We start from the raw sequence: 16542 nt of genomic DNA, 5'->3' as shown, positions 1-16542 counted from the left end.
TTTTTCTTCACAGCACTTATCCCTATCTGATACTACAGTATGGTATTTTCTTTCTCTGTATTTTCTTTTTCCTTTTTTTTTTAATGTTTATTTATTTTTGAGAGAGAGAGAGAGAGAGAGAGAGAGAGAGAGAGAGAGAGAGAGAGAAAAGCAGGAAGGGGCAGACAGACAGGGAGATACAGAATCCCAAGCAGGCTCCAGGCTCTGAGCTGTCAGCACACAGTCACATGTGGGGCTCCAACTCATGAACTGCGAGATAATGACCTGAGCCAAAGTCGGATGCCCAACCAACTGAGCCACCCAGGCATCCCATTCTTTATTTTATTTAATATAATCTTTTATAATATATACATCCTGCTTCCGAAATAAAAATTGGGTTATGAAAATTATCATGAAAAAATAAAATCAAAAATAAATAAAAATGCTACTGTAGTTGCAAAGACAGTGAGGTATAAGGTGGGGGTAAACAAATGAATCAAGGGAAGACTAATGAAAAATACGTGGATGAAACAGACCAGTGGAAGGTCTGCAGAGTTTGTGGATCACTAGGAACTCAGACACTGCTAGAGGGAAGAGGCCTTTGTAAAACCACTTTCTACTTTGGAAAAATATTAGGCATTATCTTGTGCAGGTGAACATCAACAGTAATTAACCTATAACCAGCCATTTCACTCCAGAATATACGCCCTGGGGATATTCCTGCAGGAATGTATATTAGGAGATGTTTACAACAGTGATCACAGAAACATGAGTAAAACAAAATACTGGGTACCACCCAACTATCCTTTGACAGGTAATGAGTAAATTGTGCTATATTCATATGATGTAATACATTACATACAAGTCCAAGTGAATAACAAGAGCTTGTAACATAGTATCTAATGTGTGCCAAACATAGCTCTTGGTCCTTTACTTCCATTAACTCATTTTCATCCTCAGAGAAGACTAACACTTTTCCTTTTCCAAATGAGGAAACAGAGGCATAACAGGGTAAAGGAATTTACCAAATGTTATAAATGCAGAGCCAGGATATGAACCTAGAAATCTAATTTGTGTTCCTAATTCACTATTCTATTTCTACAACAAATGGACTACATCAACAAATATGATAACTGAATCTAAGAAATAATACTGAATAAAACAAAAACAAAATAATCCCACAAGACTGTAATATACTATTGTGTATCATTTTTACATAGCTCTAAATAAGTAACTCTAAACAGTATACTATACAGGAAAAATTATTATGATAAAATGTTTTAAAATAAAAATAAAAACAAAAACAGCCATAAAATACAGGGTAGTAATTGCCTCTATGTAGCAGAGGCATGCGGAGGGAAAGATGGAGGAAGGTAAAGCAGCCTCTACAATGGGACTGGAGATAACTCTCATTCTTGACTTGGGTGGTGGGTTTATAGGTGTTAGCTTCAATATTATACTTTATAACATGTTTATATTATTCATATGTTTTAAGTATAAAATATTGCATTTCAAAAGACATTAAAAGCTAAGAAATAAATACAAAGTGACAGAGAAAATGGGCTTTGGATATCCTCAAGGTGCTTGATCTCATGGGAAGAAAGAGGGATTTCATACTACATGGATACATATTTAAGGGTAGTTTTTTGTTTGTTTGTTTGTTTTTCATGGTGGAGTCTGGATCCTGCTTATAGAATGATGGGCTAGATTTAGTGGTTTTGCCTCTGAAGGGGGATCTGGTAATGTCTGGAGACTTTTAGATTGTCATGACTATGGGGAGAGTTTTATTGGCATCTTGGAGGGAGGCCAGGGAGAGCTAAATAGTCTACAATCCACAGGATGCCCTCTTCCCCAACTTAAACTTGTTTATAGTATCAATAGTACTGAGGTTGAGAAACCCACAGATATATAAAGCAAAACAGAAAAGATTAAAAATATAGTACCAGGTAAATAATCGAGGGAGCAAGGTCCAGAAAAGATGAGAGGAAAGCTTGGCCCAGAGACTGACACACTACACCTTCAGAGCCTGGAAAGTACTGAAGCACCTTCATTCTCAAGTCCACTTCATTCAACAGAGGGTGCATGACATAGACCTAGCTCTAATTCTGCTGTTACTGAAAACAAACACTCAAGTCCTAACTGAAGTTTCACCGCTAATCATTCTGTGGAAACAGGCGGGGAAGGTACAATATAACAAATGCAGCAGGGGTGAAGTCACCTCAGAGCTAATGAAGCTTAAGCCTCAGGACTCCTTGCTGGTACTTGGCCCTTGTGGGACCCAGGGAAGGACCTTAGCAACTTTGAAACTTATGTTTGAACAAGTCTATTTCCTGAAGAGGTCTGCTAAACCATATACACTTCAGGCCCCACAAAATGAGGCTTTACCCTTGAATGTAAGAAAGTTATTGAATTTAATAATTTGTGTAGCTACTTTCCTTGACATCCTTGTGAGATGGCACCCTGAAGCTTCAACAGCCACGTACTAGTCTGTTTAGTTCCCTAAGACACAGTTTATAAAATCCTACCACTCTCCTGCCTAAGGGTACAGTTAGGCCAAAACAATAAAGGAGAATAAGTACATGATTCAATTTCCTCTGCTCTAAAAGGGGGATCACATTAATGTGGCAAGCTGATACCTCTTGATCTTAGTTCTAAGTAGGAAACAACAGCTGAGGAAAATCATTAGGAGATTCTATGTACATAGCAATCATTTAGAAAGCCTGCTTAAATATGGATTCCAGGGACCATCTCCATGAGGGTTACATGATCCTGACCCAAGGATAACAATTTAAGAACCAGTTCCATAATGCAAAGATTCTTAATCTTCTGGGGTTAAGATCCCTTGAAGGATCTTTCCATATTTACATACTTAAAATGTTAATACAGGGGTTGTATTAGTTTATGATGGCTGTGGTATAACAAAACACCATGGATTGGGTGGCTGAAACAACAGAAATATGTTTTATCTTAGTTCTAGAGGCTGGAAGTCCAAGATCAAGATGTTGGCAAGACTGGTTCCTTCAGAGGCCACTCTTCTTGGCCTATAGACGCCTGCCTTCATGCTGTGACTCACATGGTATTTCCTTTCTAGGAATGTACCCCTAATGTTTCTTTGTGTAACCAAATTTCCTCATTTTATACGGATAAAAATCATATTGCATCAGGGTCCATCCTAATGGCCTCATGTTAATTTAACCACATCTTTAAGACCTTATTTCCAAATACAGTCATATTTGAGGTACTGGGGGTTAGGGCTTAAATATATGAATTTTAGGGGACATTCAATCCACAACAGAGATTGTTCTATGGATCCCATACTTAGGATCCCTAGCTTAGATATTCCTTCACAGGAAATCAGAGCACGTAGATGATCGGAGAGAAAAAGAAGAGGGCCATATGGTGAACACCACAGTTAGTGGGGGAAAGACATCCAAGCAGAGACAGAGAGAAAAACCACTCAATTTGACTGGAAAGAGGAGGTCATAGATAGTCTTAGAAACATTTGCGTGTATGTGTGTGCGCGTGGGTGTATGTGTGTGTGTAATATAAATACTATACATATGTTACATATATAAAGAGAGAGCATTTCTTTTAAGAACTACTGAGAAAATAAAATTAAAGATGATAGTAAAAAGCAAAGAGTATGTGCTTCCACTCCCTGTTACAACTACTAAAATGACAGTAAAGGACACAGTCCAAAAAGGACAAACAGAACTTGAGTAGAGAAGCCAAAGAAATGTCAGCAACATTTTGGAAGTTCTACGACATATGGAAAAGTGTTGACTGGCTTTGCACACTAGAAAAGCTGAAATCTAAATGCTTGCAAGGTGAAGGGAGCCAATAAGCAAGCTGATTCATGAAAAAGAACTTTAGAAATGCTCAGGAATTCAAAGTCTAAGGTCTCTCTGAGAATAGGAATGGTGGGTGTGGGTGAAATCAGGAGAAATGGTCCAAAGTTTGAACAATAAATAGGCCAGACAACCGAGGGAAAGAGAATCAAGAGGAAAATAAAAAGAAGGAAAAACATTTAACAAATAATGAACATTTTCCAGAGCTGAAGGCCATGAGGCCTCCTGTAGAAGGCTCAATGTGGATGAGAAAGATCAACTCTAAGAGAAATTTGAGAAAAAATTGAAACACAGAGGTGCTTGGGGTCAAAATTCAGGGTTAGGTTGCAGGAAACAGGTTACATACAAAACTTAGAAATTAAAAAGGCATCAACTTCTCAGAAGCTATACTGAAAATCTGAAAACAATGGAACGATATCCTCAAACTTCTAAAGCCAATGATTTTCATTGGAGAATTTTATACTCACCTATCAATTGTATGTGAAGTTTGAATAATATTATTTTGAAACATAAAAAACTCAACATTTTACTTTGACTCCTTATTCAAGAAGTTACCAGAAGGCACACTTCCCCAAAAGGTCATAATAAACTCAGAAAGAAGACTCTACAAATGAGAGGGAGAGTGGATGCTCCAGGATAATGGTGAAGTTAAACCCTGGGATGCTAAAAGAACCAGAAAGGATATGTCTAATTTAAAAACTGGTGGGGGGGTGGGGCGCCTGGGTGGCTCAGTCGGTTAAGCGCCCAACTTCGGCTCAGGTCATGATCTCGCGGTCGGTGAGTTCGAGCTCCGCGTCAGGCTCTGTGCTGACAGCTCAGAGCCTGGAGCCTGTTTCAGATTCTGTATCTCCCTCTCTCTCTGCCCCTCCCCTGCTCATGCTCTATCTCTCTGTCTCAAAACTAAATAAACATTGAAATAAAAAAAAACTGGTGGGGGGGATGGGCTAAATAGGTGATGGGCATTAAGGAGGGCACTTGCTGTGATGAGCACTGGGTGTTATATATAAGCGATGAATCACTAAATTCTACTCCTGAAATTTAAAAAAAATCTTGAAACTAATGAAAACTGAGAGATGGAAAACAAGTCTGGTAGAGAGTTTGGTGAAAAATTAGTGAAAGTAATATAAAAATCTAAGCGAATAGAAAAGAAAGGGTGGGGATAATATTTAATCTCGGGATAAAAAAGAAGTGGGATCGATTTTCCTAATTATACTAATCTAAATGGTTATTACTTACTCAAAATTGTGCTACAGCTAAATGAGGGGACAGATAACTGGGGGATGTTGGTATAGTGCAGAGACATTTTAGATACAGTACTGGAAGAAAAGAACGCTAAAGTCTTCATCTTTCTTAATAGAAAGTGAACAGATACTGTCTAAAATCAATGGTGTCAAGTAAGAACAGTATTAGAAATGTTATTTAGAAAATGGAGGTTAAGAATGAGAAGAAACAACAAAAGAGTTTGAAATAATTTTCTCTAGGGTTTAGGAACTGGCAGAGATGAAGGGAGGCTGTTTTTCATCATAAATTCTTTTAAGTGACTTTAAAAACTACGGACATTGATCATTTTGACAAACATAAAAGTAAATGTGTATTATAAAGAAAATGTATTATGTAATATTTTTATGCCAAAAAATACTATTGTCTAAATATTTCTGCATGTTTTAAGATTGATTTGGGTCAGAAAAAAATTCAGCTCAACTCAACTCTGTATATACACAGACTCAAAGTGCTATCTTTCTCATCACAGTTAACCTTTGCTTGAAAATGCTGGGCACTTGCCTATTTTAATATACTTCAATCCACCGAGTTTAAGGAGCATCCACCTGAATCAATGATATTACCAACAGAACATCAAGGGTTAGCTATATCAAGTTCACACAGCCATTCGTTAGGCTAGGGTTTTTGTAGTATAAATCCTAGATGGATTGCTGGTAAAAGCATGTTCGAACCAAATTCAGATCTCAGGACAGTGGGTGTGGTGACAAGGACCATTATGCAAAGACTAATGTCAAACACACTAATCCAAAGTCTTCTGGGAATACAGAGATCAGTGATGTGCTAGAAAAGTTCATTCTTGATAATTTATAAATTTCTCTCAAAATGATTTCATTTTCAATAAATACTTTATTTCTTTCAAAAAGTAATCACTCAGAATATTAAAATGGCTGACAATCAAAAAACTAATTCAAGTAACACCATGCAATAAGTTATCTCCCTCACCCCTTTTCTCTCCCTCCTGATACAGTCTGATGCTTCCATACCTCTCGATAGCCATTGCTGATTTGTTCCAAACTGAGAGAATATACAAGATCCTTGCCTCCCACAAAGAGTCTCTCTTGATATTCATCCAGAAGCATTGCGTGGAGATCAAGAAACCCAAAAGGACTATGAAAGATTGATGTTCGATTTAGATCCAAGAGTTCTGAAAGGCAAAAGAAAATGTTCACTCAACAAGTCATAATACCAATACCTTTGTAACACTTTTATCACAGCTCTATTGTCATGCCTATTGGAACTATATAGTTAACATTCATTTTATGACAAATGTAAAGCCTTTAGAATTTATTAATCAAAGGATTAAAAACACGCAGTGCTTTACAATACCATATTGAACACTTGAAAGTTGCTAAGAGAATAGATCTTGAAAGTTCTTATCACAAGAAAAAAATCTGACATGGTGTTATGGATGTTAACTAAACTTGCTGCAGTAGTGTATCCATAATATGTACATATATCAAATCACGTTGTGCACTTCAAATTTATACAATGCTACATATTAATATTTTCTTGATAAAACTAGAAAAACTAAAAAAAAAATTGTTCAACCAGTAAAAAAAGTGTAACTGGGAATAAATTTTAATGTGCACAAAGTAAAATCTTTTATAATTTTGTGACTCTAAAATAAGGTAAATAGTTCATGTTTTTACATAAAGAAAGAATTATCTTTCACAATCTTTATGTAAAGTGCTATGTGGAAGAATCATTCTATTGTGACTTTTATACTTACTTTTCTATGTGTAACAAAAATTCTAAATATACAAAAAATATTCTATTTTTTTTCACAAAAAAATCTTCTAAAAGTGTGTCCATTTAATTCCAGATGAACACCAACTCACAAAAAAATGTATCTACTTGAAACTAGTTTTGAAAGTCACATCCATAATCAATTAATTACTACTGACCTTTATTTTACTGATAGAGAAACTCAGGTGCCCAGAAATTAAATGACTACCCTATACCCCTACACATACATTATTACAACAAAAGATCACTCAAATTATATATATACACATACCATGAGGATTAAAGTACAACCGATGTGTATGTCATCACAGAAAGTCCTGTAGACTGAGAATCTGAAGAGCCACATTCAAGTCTTTGCTTTGCCATTAACTGCCTGAGTCACCTTGAACAATCACTTAGCCTCTTTATTGACTGATGGTGAGCCTGGCTTCTTCACATGTTAATCGCCCTTCTATATTCAAAATTATTAATTCTTTGACTAAATTGCATTTCTAGAGTGGAGGTCATAAAAATACTGTAAAAAAAAAATAAACCCAACACCCTGATATTTTAGAGAGTCTTTCAAAGTACAGTATAAAACCTGTATTTTTGGAAGTTTAACAAATTGAAGGAGTGTAACTAGTAAGTGTAAATATTACATGTGCCATATTTAAGCTTACTTAAAGGGAAGTAGTTAAAATATTCATTTATGACTTTTCATATATTTTAATTATTATAGGGTCTAAGAATACTTTTTTTTTAAGTTCTAAGGAATTTTGGATCTTATTTTGATTTATTTATATTGCCTCAGAGAAATTGCTGCCAAGATACATTTGGATACATTAAATTGAGTATCACACACATGATTTAGGCAAAAAGTCAAGAAATTTCATCACTTATGAAGACACTTCTAGAATAATTCCTCAAGTCACATTAAGTTTTTGAATTTAGAGGACCCAAAGAATAGACTAACATTTTCTTTAAACATTTTCACAAAATGAGAGAAGCATCCTGAGTTGCTTCTTCAATTCTCCACTTTGACCATCACCATACAACAGAATAGTGCCAAGGACTGATTCCTAAGATGTTCAAGCATGTCACTAGATACATTATTTCAGAATCATGACACTGACCAAAACATATCAATGCGACAATTTATATTTTTCTTATCAATTTCCACAGGCATAAATCCTTAGTGTGATCCTCAGTTTTTGCTAAGACACAAACTGCCCTTCTTAGCTGTCTGTGATTCTCTGACAATCTTGACTTTAAGTCAGAAAAGGTCACAAGTATCCATTATGGGTAAATATTTGCATTTTAAACGTATATCTACATATATCAGGAATAATGGACACAGAGGCATTCTACAATAGAAACTTTTTTTTTAAAGGCTGTACGTATTTTATGCTCTAAGATTAACTCTACTTTTCTACTCGTTTGATTATTTAACATGCCTCTTCCCAAAAGGATCTGAGATGACTTATACATTTAACTGAACCAACAAATTTAATGCTAGAGGTATCAAGATGAAGGGAGAAAATAAAATAAGACTGGAATTGATTTTATTAACTGAAAGTTTTTATTTAATATCCCTATACATTGTTAAAGAAAATAACAAAATGGAACCCAGACTTCCTAAACTTCAAAGTAAAAGTCACCATAAAACAATAGAAAAACTGTATCAGGTGCTTAGGAATGTTGCTTGGTGTGATGGTTAATCTTATGTATCAACTTGAGTGGATCAGGACTGCCCAAATACTTGGCTAAATGTTACTTCTGGGTGTATCTGGGTGTTTCTGGATGAGATTAGCATTTAATTGATGGACTAACTAAAGCAATATGGGAGGACATCATCCAATGTGTTGAGGGTATCAGAAGAACAAAAGGGAGAGGAAGGAAGAACCCACTCTTTTTTTGTTTGTTTGTTTTGTTTTTCTACCTGTCTGATTGAGCCAGAGTATCAGTTCTCTCCTGCCTCAGACTGAGACTTACATCATCAACTCCCCTGGTGCTTAGGTCTTCAGACTCCAACTATACCATCATCTTTCCTGTCTCTCTACCTTGTTGACAGAAGCCTGTGTGACTTTTCAGCTTCTGTAATTGCATAAACCAGTTTCTCATTACATATCAATCTCTCTCTCTCTCTCTCTCTCTCTCTCTCTCTCCCTCCCTCCCTCCCTCCCTCCCTCTCTCCCTCTCATTGGTTCTGTTTCTTTGGGGGAACCCTGGCTAATATACCTGGTACTAAGGACTAACAGAAACTTCTCCTGAGGTCCTCTAAATGAATGTGCTGGGAAACACTATGATGAACACCCAACGTCACTGAAGAAAATAAGGTATCAAGAGCCATACCTGTGTTTATAATTACATGCTTCAATGCAAGTCAACTGAATTCATATCAAAGTGCAATCTACCAAAAGTGACTTTATGGCCATGATAGCCATGTTAGTAAGGATGTCAATGATTTCAATTAACAGAGATTAATTAAATCAGGCCAACACAGATTCAAGGACAGAAAGTTAAGCCTCATAGTACTGGAAAACCAACAGTAGCACAAGGAATTTGCTTCTTGAGAAATGGTATATCTTTGCTTCTTGCTTTTCTTAATGCCACTTCTTCACTGAACTGATTCTAAAGGGTTTATTCATTAGTTTGTTCATGCTAAATAGGTATGCATTAGCCCCCAAATGTATAACCATCCAGCACTCACCCCACCCCAGCATGACAATAATTTTTGCATCTTTCAAGTCAAGTTCCCAAGGAAAAGAATGTAATTGGCTTAGCCAGTGTTCACAATTCATAAATTTTTGGCTTCCTATAGACTGGCTGCTTTGGGATGATCAATTAACCATCCATGGTTAAATGTAGAAGACATGTGCCAAATAGTGTGTTCCCTATAATTATGGGGGGTCAGGACCATCACCACAGCTAAGCCTATCTAGTCTGTCTTTATTCATGAATAAATGTATAGTAACAAATTCATTACAAGCTATATTTCCTGTAGACTGAATAAGTTGAGCTGCAGTTTATATATGTTTGATATAATCTTACTAAATTTTGAAGAACATCTTCAAATATGAACATCTGGGTCTTCATTATCCAATCTGAATCCATCCTTCCTAATAATAACTGAATTGTTAAAATTCTTCACTCAATTGGAGAATAAACCTCACGGTCTGCACAGAAAATACTACCTCCATTTTTGTTCTCCTTTGGGATAGGGAACATTCATCTATCTAATCCAAATGAAATATTTAGGAATTAAAGTATGATTTATAAAAAGAGCACTGTAAAAATTTTTAAAAATTAATAAAAGCAAAGCAGTACACTTGGATAAATTATGCAATTCAAAAATTAAAAAAACAAAAATATTTATTAAGGAAAAAGTTAGGGAAATATATTTATCAGAGCATAGATATAAAAAACTTATTGGGGCGCCTGGGTGGCTCAGTTGGTTAAGCGTCCGACTCTTGGTTTTGGCTCAGGTCATTACCTCACAGTTCATGAGTTCAAGCCCCGCATCAGGCTCCATACTGTCAGTGAGGAGCCTGCTTGAAATTCTCTCTCTCTCTCTTTCTCTCTATGTGTCCCTCTGCCACTCTCTCTCTCTCAAAATAAATAAACTTTAAAAATTTTTAAAAACAAATTACTGATCTTTCAGCATGTTGAAAAAAATTTTAAATAAAGGAAAACATCTATTGTCAACTCTTTTTGTAAACAGACATGTCATAATGAGAGACTGACAAAGACAAATTCATACAAAAAAGAATTTACCTTCATTAAATACGCAAAGGAATAAATGTGAAAATATCATTTTAAATGGTATTCTAAAAAATTACAATAAGCATTAAAAATGAGGCTCATAGTATTACTATTAGGACTCTTTTGGAGGCCAGTGTAACATTTCTATTATTTCCAAACTTTTCCCAGTGAACATGTATCACTTTATTAAAAACACAATTACATCCTTAAAAAAAAGGGAAACAAAAGGGAAAGGGATTTTCTCTTATGTTCTGATAGTGTTCCTTTCAGCCCTGACTCTCAAGGTAGTAATGACAGTTAATATTCATTGAGTAGTTATATGTCACATATTGTCTAGGGGCTTGGCATTTACTGTCTCATTTAATCATGTGGCACTTCCATAAAGGAGAACCTACAACTATTCCCATTTTCTAGATGTTGACAGAGGTCTGAAGAGATCTGGTGCACAGCTAGGGTTATATGGTCATTGTTAGTACCAAAATTTGTACAAGAGAAGTTGAATGAAGACCTTTGCCTTGAAAAATACATGTGAACTAGTGTGTCTATCACCACTATGAACTCACACAGCTTAGTCATCTCCCGTCCTGGTCCCCGAAGACAAAGGTCAAAAAGACTGACTTATTAAAAGCTCGTTCCTTACTAACACCAATTCCAGAACCCATGATATATAAAACTCTTCAAGAAACAACTGAGAAAAATCTAGTCATTAAGGAATTATAATATGTCTGAAATATAAAGCATTTTTACAGAGCCTGATATAAATAGATAAAATGGAAGGTTTTCCCAACACTGAAGAGTTGGTATTAATACAAAATAATTCAACAGTGGCAACATCAACATGAAAATTCACTTTCATATCAATTTTAGTTTTAATTTCCTTTAATATATGTTTTATAAACTCAAATAACTACAGAATTTTCCATGTTGCCTTGACTTGTAAATTTGTGACATTTTTGGCATCAGTCATCTTTTTTGAAAAAAGGATAATGTTTTTAATTTACCATAGAGTTTCAAAATGTATTGAAGTTTTAAGGTATGTATTAGCGAAAGAAATTCAAGCAAGAAGCTTCCCTCCCTCAGAACTTTTTCCTCTTTTTAGTTTTCAAGCCAGCACTTTGTCATATTAATGATTTTAGCTCCAAATTATAGTCTGTGGACTTGTCATATTTACCAAGCAATGGCTAACTTCTTTATCCATCTGCACTGTTTCAAGCTGCCTAGATGAAAGAATTAGAAAACATACAGGAAGAGGGGGGACAAAAGAAACTCTAATCTCAGGTAATCTCCAGACAACACAGTGCAAATAATGGACAGTGCTGACTCGGTTAAAAGGAGAGAGCTCATCTTGAGTTCTTCCTACTCTAAAAATAACATGAATTACTTGGGGGAGGGACTGGACAAAGAAACAAGACTAAACTGAGATGCACCAACTCAGAGTTCATCCGGAAATTTTCTCAAGAGGCAACTAATTATTACTGCTAAGCTGCATGCTAATTATCAGCTGTCAATGAAGATATACACAACGGATTTAGTTACTTCCTCTCACGGTCTTTCTTTTTTAACCTGTAAGGGAAATAGTTTTAAAAATCATTGACATCAGTATGTTACATAAACGGTTCTCTACACTCTGTCAAAATATATTTAAATTCCACACACCCATGTGTAGTAAGAAGGGGGAGGAGGGAGGACACATTTTTCAGTTCTCAAACAAAAACAGATTCCCAAGGGAGGAGTGTTTTCTTCCTCTACTGTCACCTGCAAAGTAGCAACTTCCTGAGACCCAGAAATTTAAACTTGTCATTATTTTCTGAATCAATTATTTTATTCATTGCATGTCTTAAAGTTACTTTAACAATACTGAATTCCATACATAGTAAGCACTGCTAACAAAAATGAAATATAGAAATGAAGTAACTACTAGAAATTTTCTTAAACTTCTTAATGGTCCCAAAAAGAAAAGGTTTCTTACAAAATGATGATTTTGACAGTTCCAATCAATGATAGCTAATGGCTGGTAAGAATGTTGAAACAAAGTGGTAAAGAAATAAGCAATTAACTTTTTAAAAATTTTTTTGAAGTTTATTTATTTTTGAGAGAGACAGGCAGAGAGAGAAACCCAAGCAGACTCCACACTGTCAATGAAGAGCCCAATGGTGAGTTTGAGCTCACAAACCATGAGATCGTGACCTGAGCCTAAATCAAGAGTCAGACACTTAACCGACTAAGCCACCCAGGTGCCCCTAGCTGGTTTTTGTTGTTGTTGTTGTTGTTGTTGTTTTTTAAGTGTAAACAGGGGATAGCTCAGTGGTTTGCTAATTCCTCTTTCTAGTAATGGAGTGGCTGGCCTTCATGCATTCTCTGAACTTTTAGATTCTATCTTACAAGGCAAAGGTTCACTACAGGCACTGTGGTGTCCCACGTTTTTAACTATTAACCACTTCCAACAAAAGCAAAAAGAGCTCAAATGCACATATAAATAGCCAGATATTAAAGAGATTTTCATTTCCTTGGTGAAGGAAAACAAAATAGTGTCAGAATTATAAGATTCCTTGTCTTCCTATCTTTTGTAAATTATTTAGTATTAAACATGCTATTCTAGATTACTGGTGTCAGAACTCTACAAACACAAGGTCACAAAAGGGCAAGGTTACAAAGAATCATTGTCCATGAGCTATACATGTATTTGTATGCATGTATTTACTTATTTTCATTGAAGTTTATTTATTTTGAGAGAGGGAGGGAGGGAGAGAGAGAGAGAGAGAGAGAGAGAGAGAGAATGCAAGCAGGGCAGGGGCAGAAAGGAGAGACAGAATCTCAAGTAGGCTTAGCACTGATAATGTGGAGCCCCATGTGGGGCTCGAACCCACGAACCATGAGATTGTGACCTGAGCCGAAACCAGGAATTAGACACTTAACCCAGTGAGCCACCAGGCGCCCCTCCAAGTATTTAAATTATTGAACAAAATCATAAAATACAAAGTGCTACTCTCTAAAAGTGAGTAACTAAACAATTTATTTTTGATTGCCTCCTGAATGTTTAATTATGATTACATTTCATGGGAGGCCAAAAGAGCAAGTTCTTGGTCAATTAGTTTCCTAAACTGAACCTGTGTGCCAGGGGTATTCTGGACTAGGATCCTAGTAGGTCATTCATTCCACATTCTTTTAAGGATGTTGTAAACTAGGGCATGTTATTCTAAGTGTAACAGGAGGGCCATCAAAGGTTTGAAGAGCAATTATATGACCAGATTTAGTTAAAAAATACAAATGGCTTTTAATGTGAATAATGAGCAGAAGGGAGCACAAGTTAGATGAAAGGAGTTTTTTGTTTGTTTGTTTGTTTTAATCAGCAAGTGAGGAAATGGTAGTAGGAAAGCAAATTACCTTGTAAATGCAGAGACCTGAACAACTATGTGGAAGAAAGCTGGGCATCAAATTTTATACAACAAGGTAAAGTATTTTTCAAATATGTATTTATTTTGAGAGAGAGAGAGAGAGAAAGCGTGAACAGGGAAGGGGCAGAGAAGGAGAGAGAATCACAAGGAGACTCCACACTGTCAGCGCAGAGCCCAATACGGGGCTTGGTCTCACAAAGTGTGAGATCACGACCTGAGGCGAAATCAGGAGTTGCACAGTCAACCAACTGAGCCATCCAGGCACCCCAAAAACAATTTTTTTTAATATTTAAGTTATTTAGGACTAGGATAACACCATCACTCAATTTGTTGAAAAATTCACTACATATGGACCTCTAGGCACTATCTGGGGGATTTCAGAGAGATATTAAAGATCAACCTAATTCTGTAAAAATAACACAAGTCAGATTTTGGTATCCCTCATTCTATTTCTCTAAAATAATTTTAGATGTGAGGTTTTCCAAGGTTACGTACTTGATATAATTGGGCCCTTTTATTTTATTTTATTCTATTCTATTTTATTTTTAAGGAAATGCACTTTATAGTTCAAAACCAGAAAGAATGCAGAAGGTTATGATGATAAACTCCCTCCTATCTGGACTTCCTCTTCCTCTGCAGTTCTCAATCCTTTAACCTCAATGGCTTAACCATGTCTAGTTTCTTGGATATTCTTCCAGAGTTTCTAATACATATACAACAAATAAGGTAGACAGGTCTTTAATACCTTCCCAACTTCATGCACAAAAAAATCATAATATAAACTCTGTTCTTTACTTTTTGTTCACTTAATACACCTTGGAAATTTTTCTGTTCAAAACTTAGAGAGGTTATAGTTGCATGGTATTCTATTTTAGGAATCACCTATTGGCATACATTTGAACTCTTTCAAATTTTTGCTATTAAGAACAGCACAATAATGTATATGCATATGTCAACCAGCATATGTTAAAATGTATTTGTAAGATACATTTTTACAAGTGGAATTACCAGGTCAAAAAAAACCTCCATGAACTTGTAATTTTTTTTGCAGATACTGCCAATTTGTCTCAGTGACGATTTTATCAGTTTAAGATTCTACTGCTATATGTACACGTGACTGTTTCCTTGCAGCCTTGACAATATTGTATTATTAAAGTTCAGGATTTTTGCTGATCTGATTGGGGAATTATTATGGGCAAAATAAGGCATCTTTTCACATAGAATACTGTGTCTTTATTTTTATCATTTTTCTCTTTAGTCCATCCATAGCCTATTCTTCCACAAGATTAAAGGTGCTTTGTCAACATCTGAATTTAAGGACTTTTCAAACTTAAAGTTTTATGTGACATGAAGTTATGGTTAGGAGATGGAGGTTAAACCCTTAAACACACGTGTGCTTCAGCCACATTAGAAATATATTTTTAATGTGTTATGTTTTTGCTTTAGTAAATAGAGTTAATTTTTGACTGGGGTAATTAACCAGTTTGTCAATAACAGTACACACACACACAATGTTATGAATCAGAAGTGGCCAGAGAAAATGCTCAGTCTCCCAGAGGCTGAGTTTGCATGTGAATAAACTCCTACACACAAATGTTCAGCTGGGGAGTTATGTACAAACAGGCAATGAGTGGCCTTGCCCACAGTGGAAGTGCTTTAGTCACCATGGTGACAATGGTTTTACAACCAGAGGCCTTGGTGAGATGCCTTTCCTAGGACACTGCTAATGATCCAGACTTTTGGGTCCTCTCATTCATCCTCCCTGCCTTCAGGGCCATGTTTTCCATCTGGCCTCTTCAGATTCCAATTCCCTTAGACTTCTCTGGACTTTTCCTACAGCTCCATTTCTGAAGCTCCCTACTGAATCCATTTTGATTCTCTGGGTTTTAACAATTATTTTTAATCACCCATGATTTTCCAAATCTACTACCCTTCCTTAGACAGATTAACTAGGAGTTCTATTAAGAGCAGCAATCTAATATTTTCTTACTAACTTAATCACGCCAATGAAATACAGAAAATCTGCTCAATATATAATTTCCCAAGGCCAATGCTGTGAAGGTCAATTTTTATTTATGGCCAAGCTTTTACTGAACAGTAACCAATGAGAAAGGCTCTTTCATATGGAGGAAAAAATGATTCACCCAAAACTGACCTTTAAGCCCTACTCTTAACTCTATAGAGATTTTGGTACACTTGTTTATAAGAAATTCAGAATTCCAAGTAACAAATATTTTAGAAAATATGTGAAATATTCAGTCAAAGCAGAAGCTAAGAAAGCCAAGAATATATGTGAAATACTGTAATGTTTTCTGTATGGTTAGTCACTGAAAATTTATGTTTGGGGTGGGATACATTTCTACAAGTCCTACAAAATGCTCTTGGTTTTCTAAGTGTACTACAGGTCTGATCACCATGAGAACACTTTCTTCGAAAATATTTTCATACAGTTTATGATACTGTCTCCAGCAACAAAGCTTTGATTTCATTCATTCATTCATGTGTTACCTATTTTTTAATGTTAGACATATATAAATGCATTCATTCACAGT

The 16542-nt window shown here is 35.7% G+C and overlaps 1 protein-coding gene across 1 annotated transcript in view; it reads right to left on the bottom strand.

Moving 5' to 3' along the window:
- SEMA3E (semaphorin 3E) overlaps positions 1–16542 on the bottom strand; it is a 241409-nt gene that overhangs the window by 104791 nt on the left and 120076 nt on the right. Inside the window, exon 2 of the mRNA XM_040472794.1 lies at positions 6092–6252. Coding sequence (XP_040328728.1) covers positions 6092–6252 — 161 coding nt within the window. The remainder of the gene's footprint in view (positions 1–6091; positions 6253–16542) is intronic.

This window comes from Herpailurus yagouaroundi, unplaced genomic scaffold (genome assembly GCF_014898765.1).
Source record: "Herpailurus yagouaroundi ecotype Mexico unplaced genomic scaffold, PumYag 100, whole genome shotgun sequence".
NCBI classification, from domain to species: domain Eukaryota; kingdom Metazoa; phylum Chordata; class Mammalia; order Carnivora; family Felidae; genus Herpailurus; species Herpailurus yagouaroundi.
The sequence above is the reverse complement of the archived record's forward strand: the minus strand, read 5'-3'. Positions and strand labels throughout refer to the sequence as shown.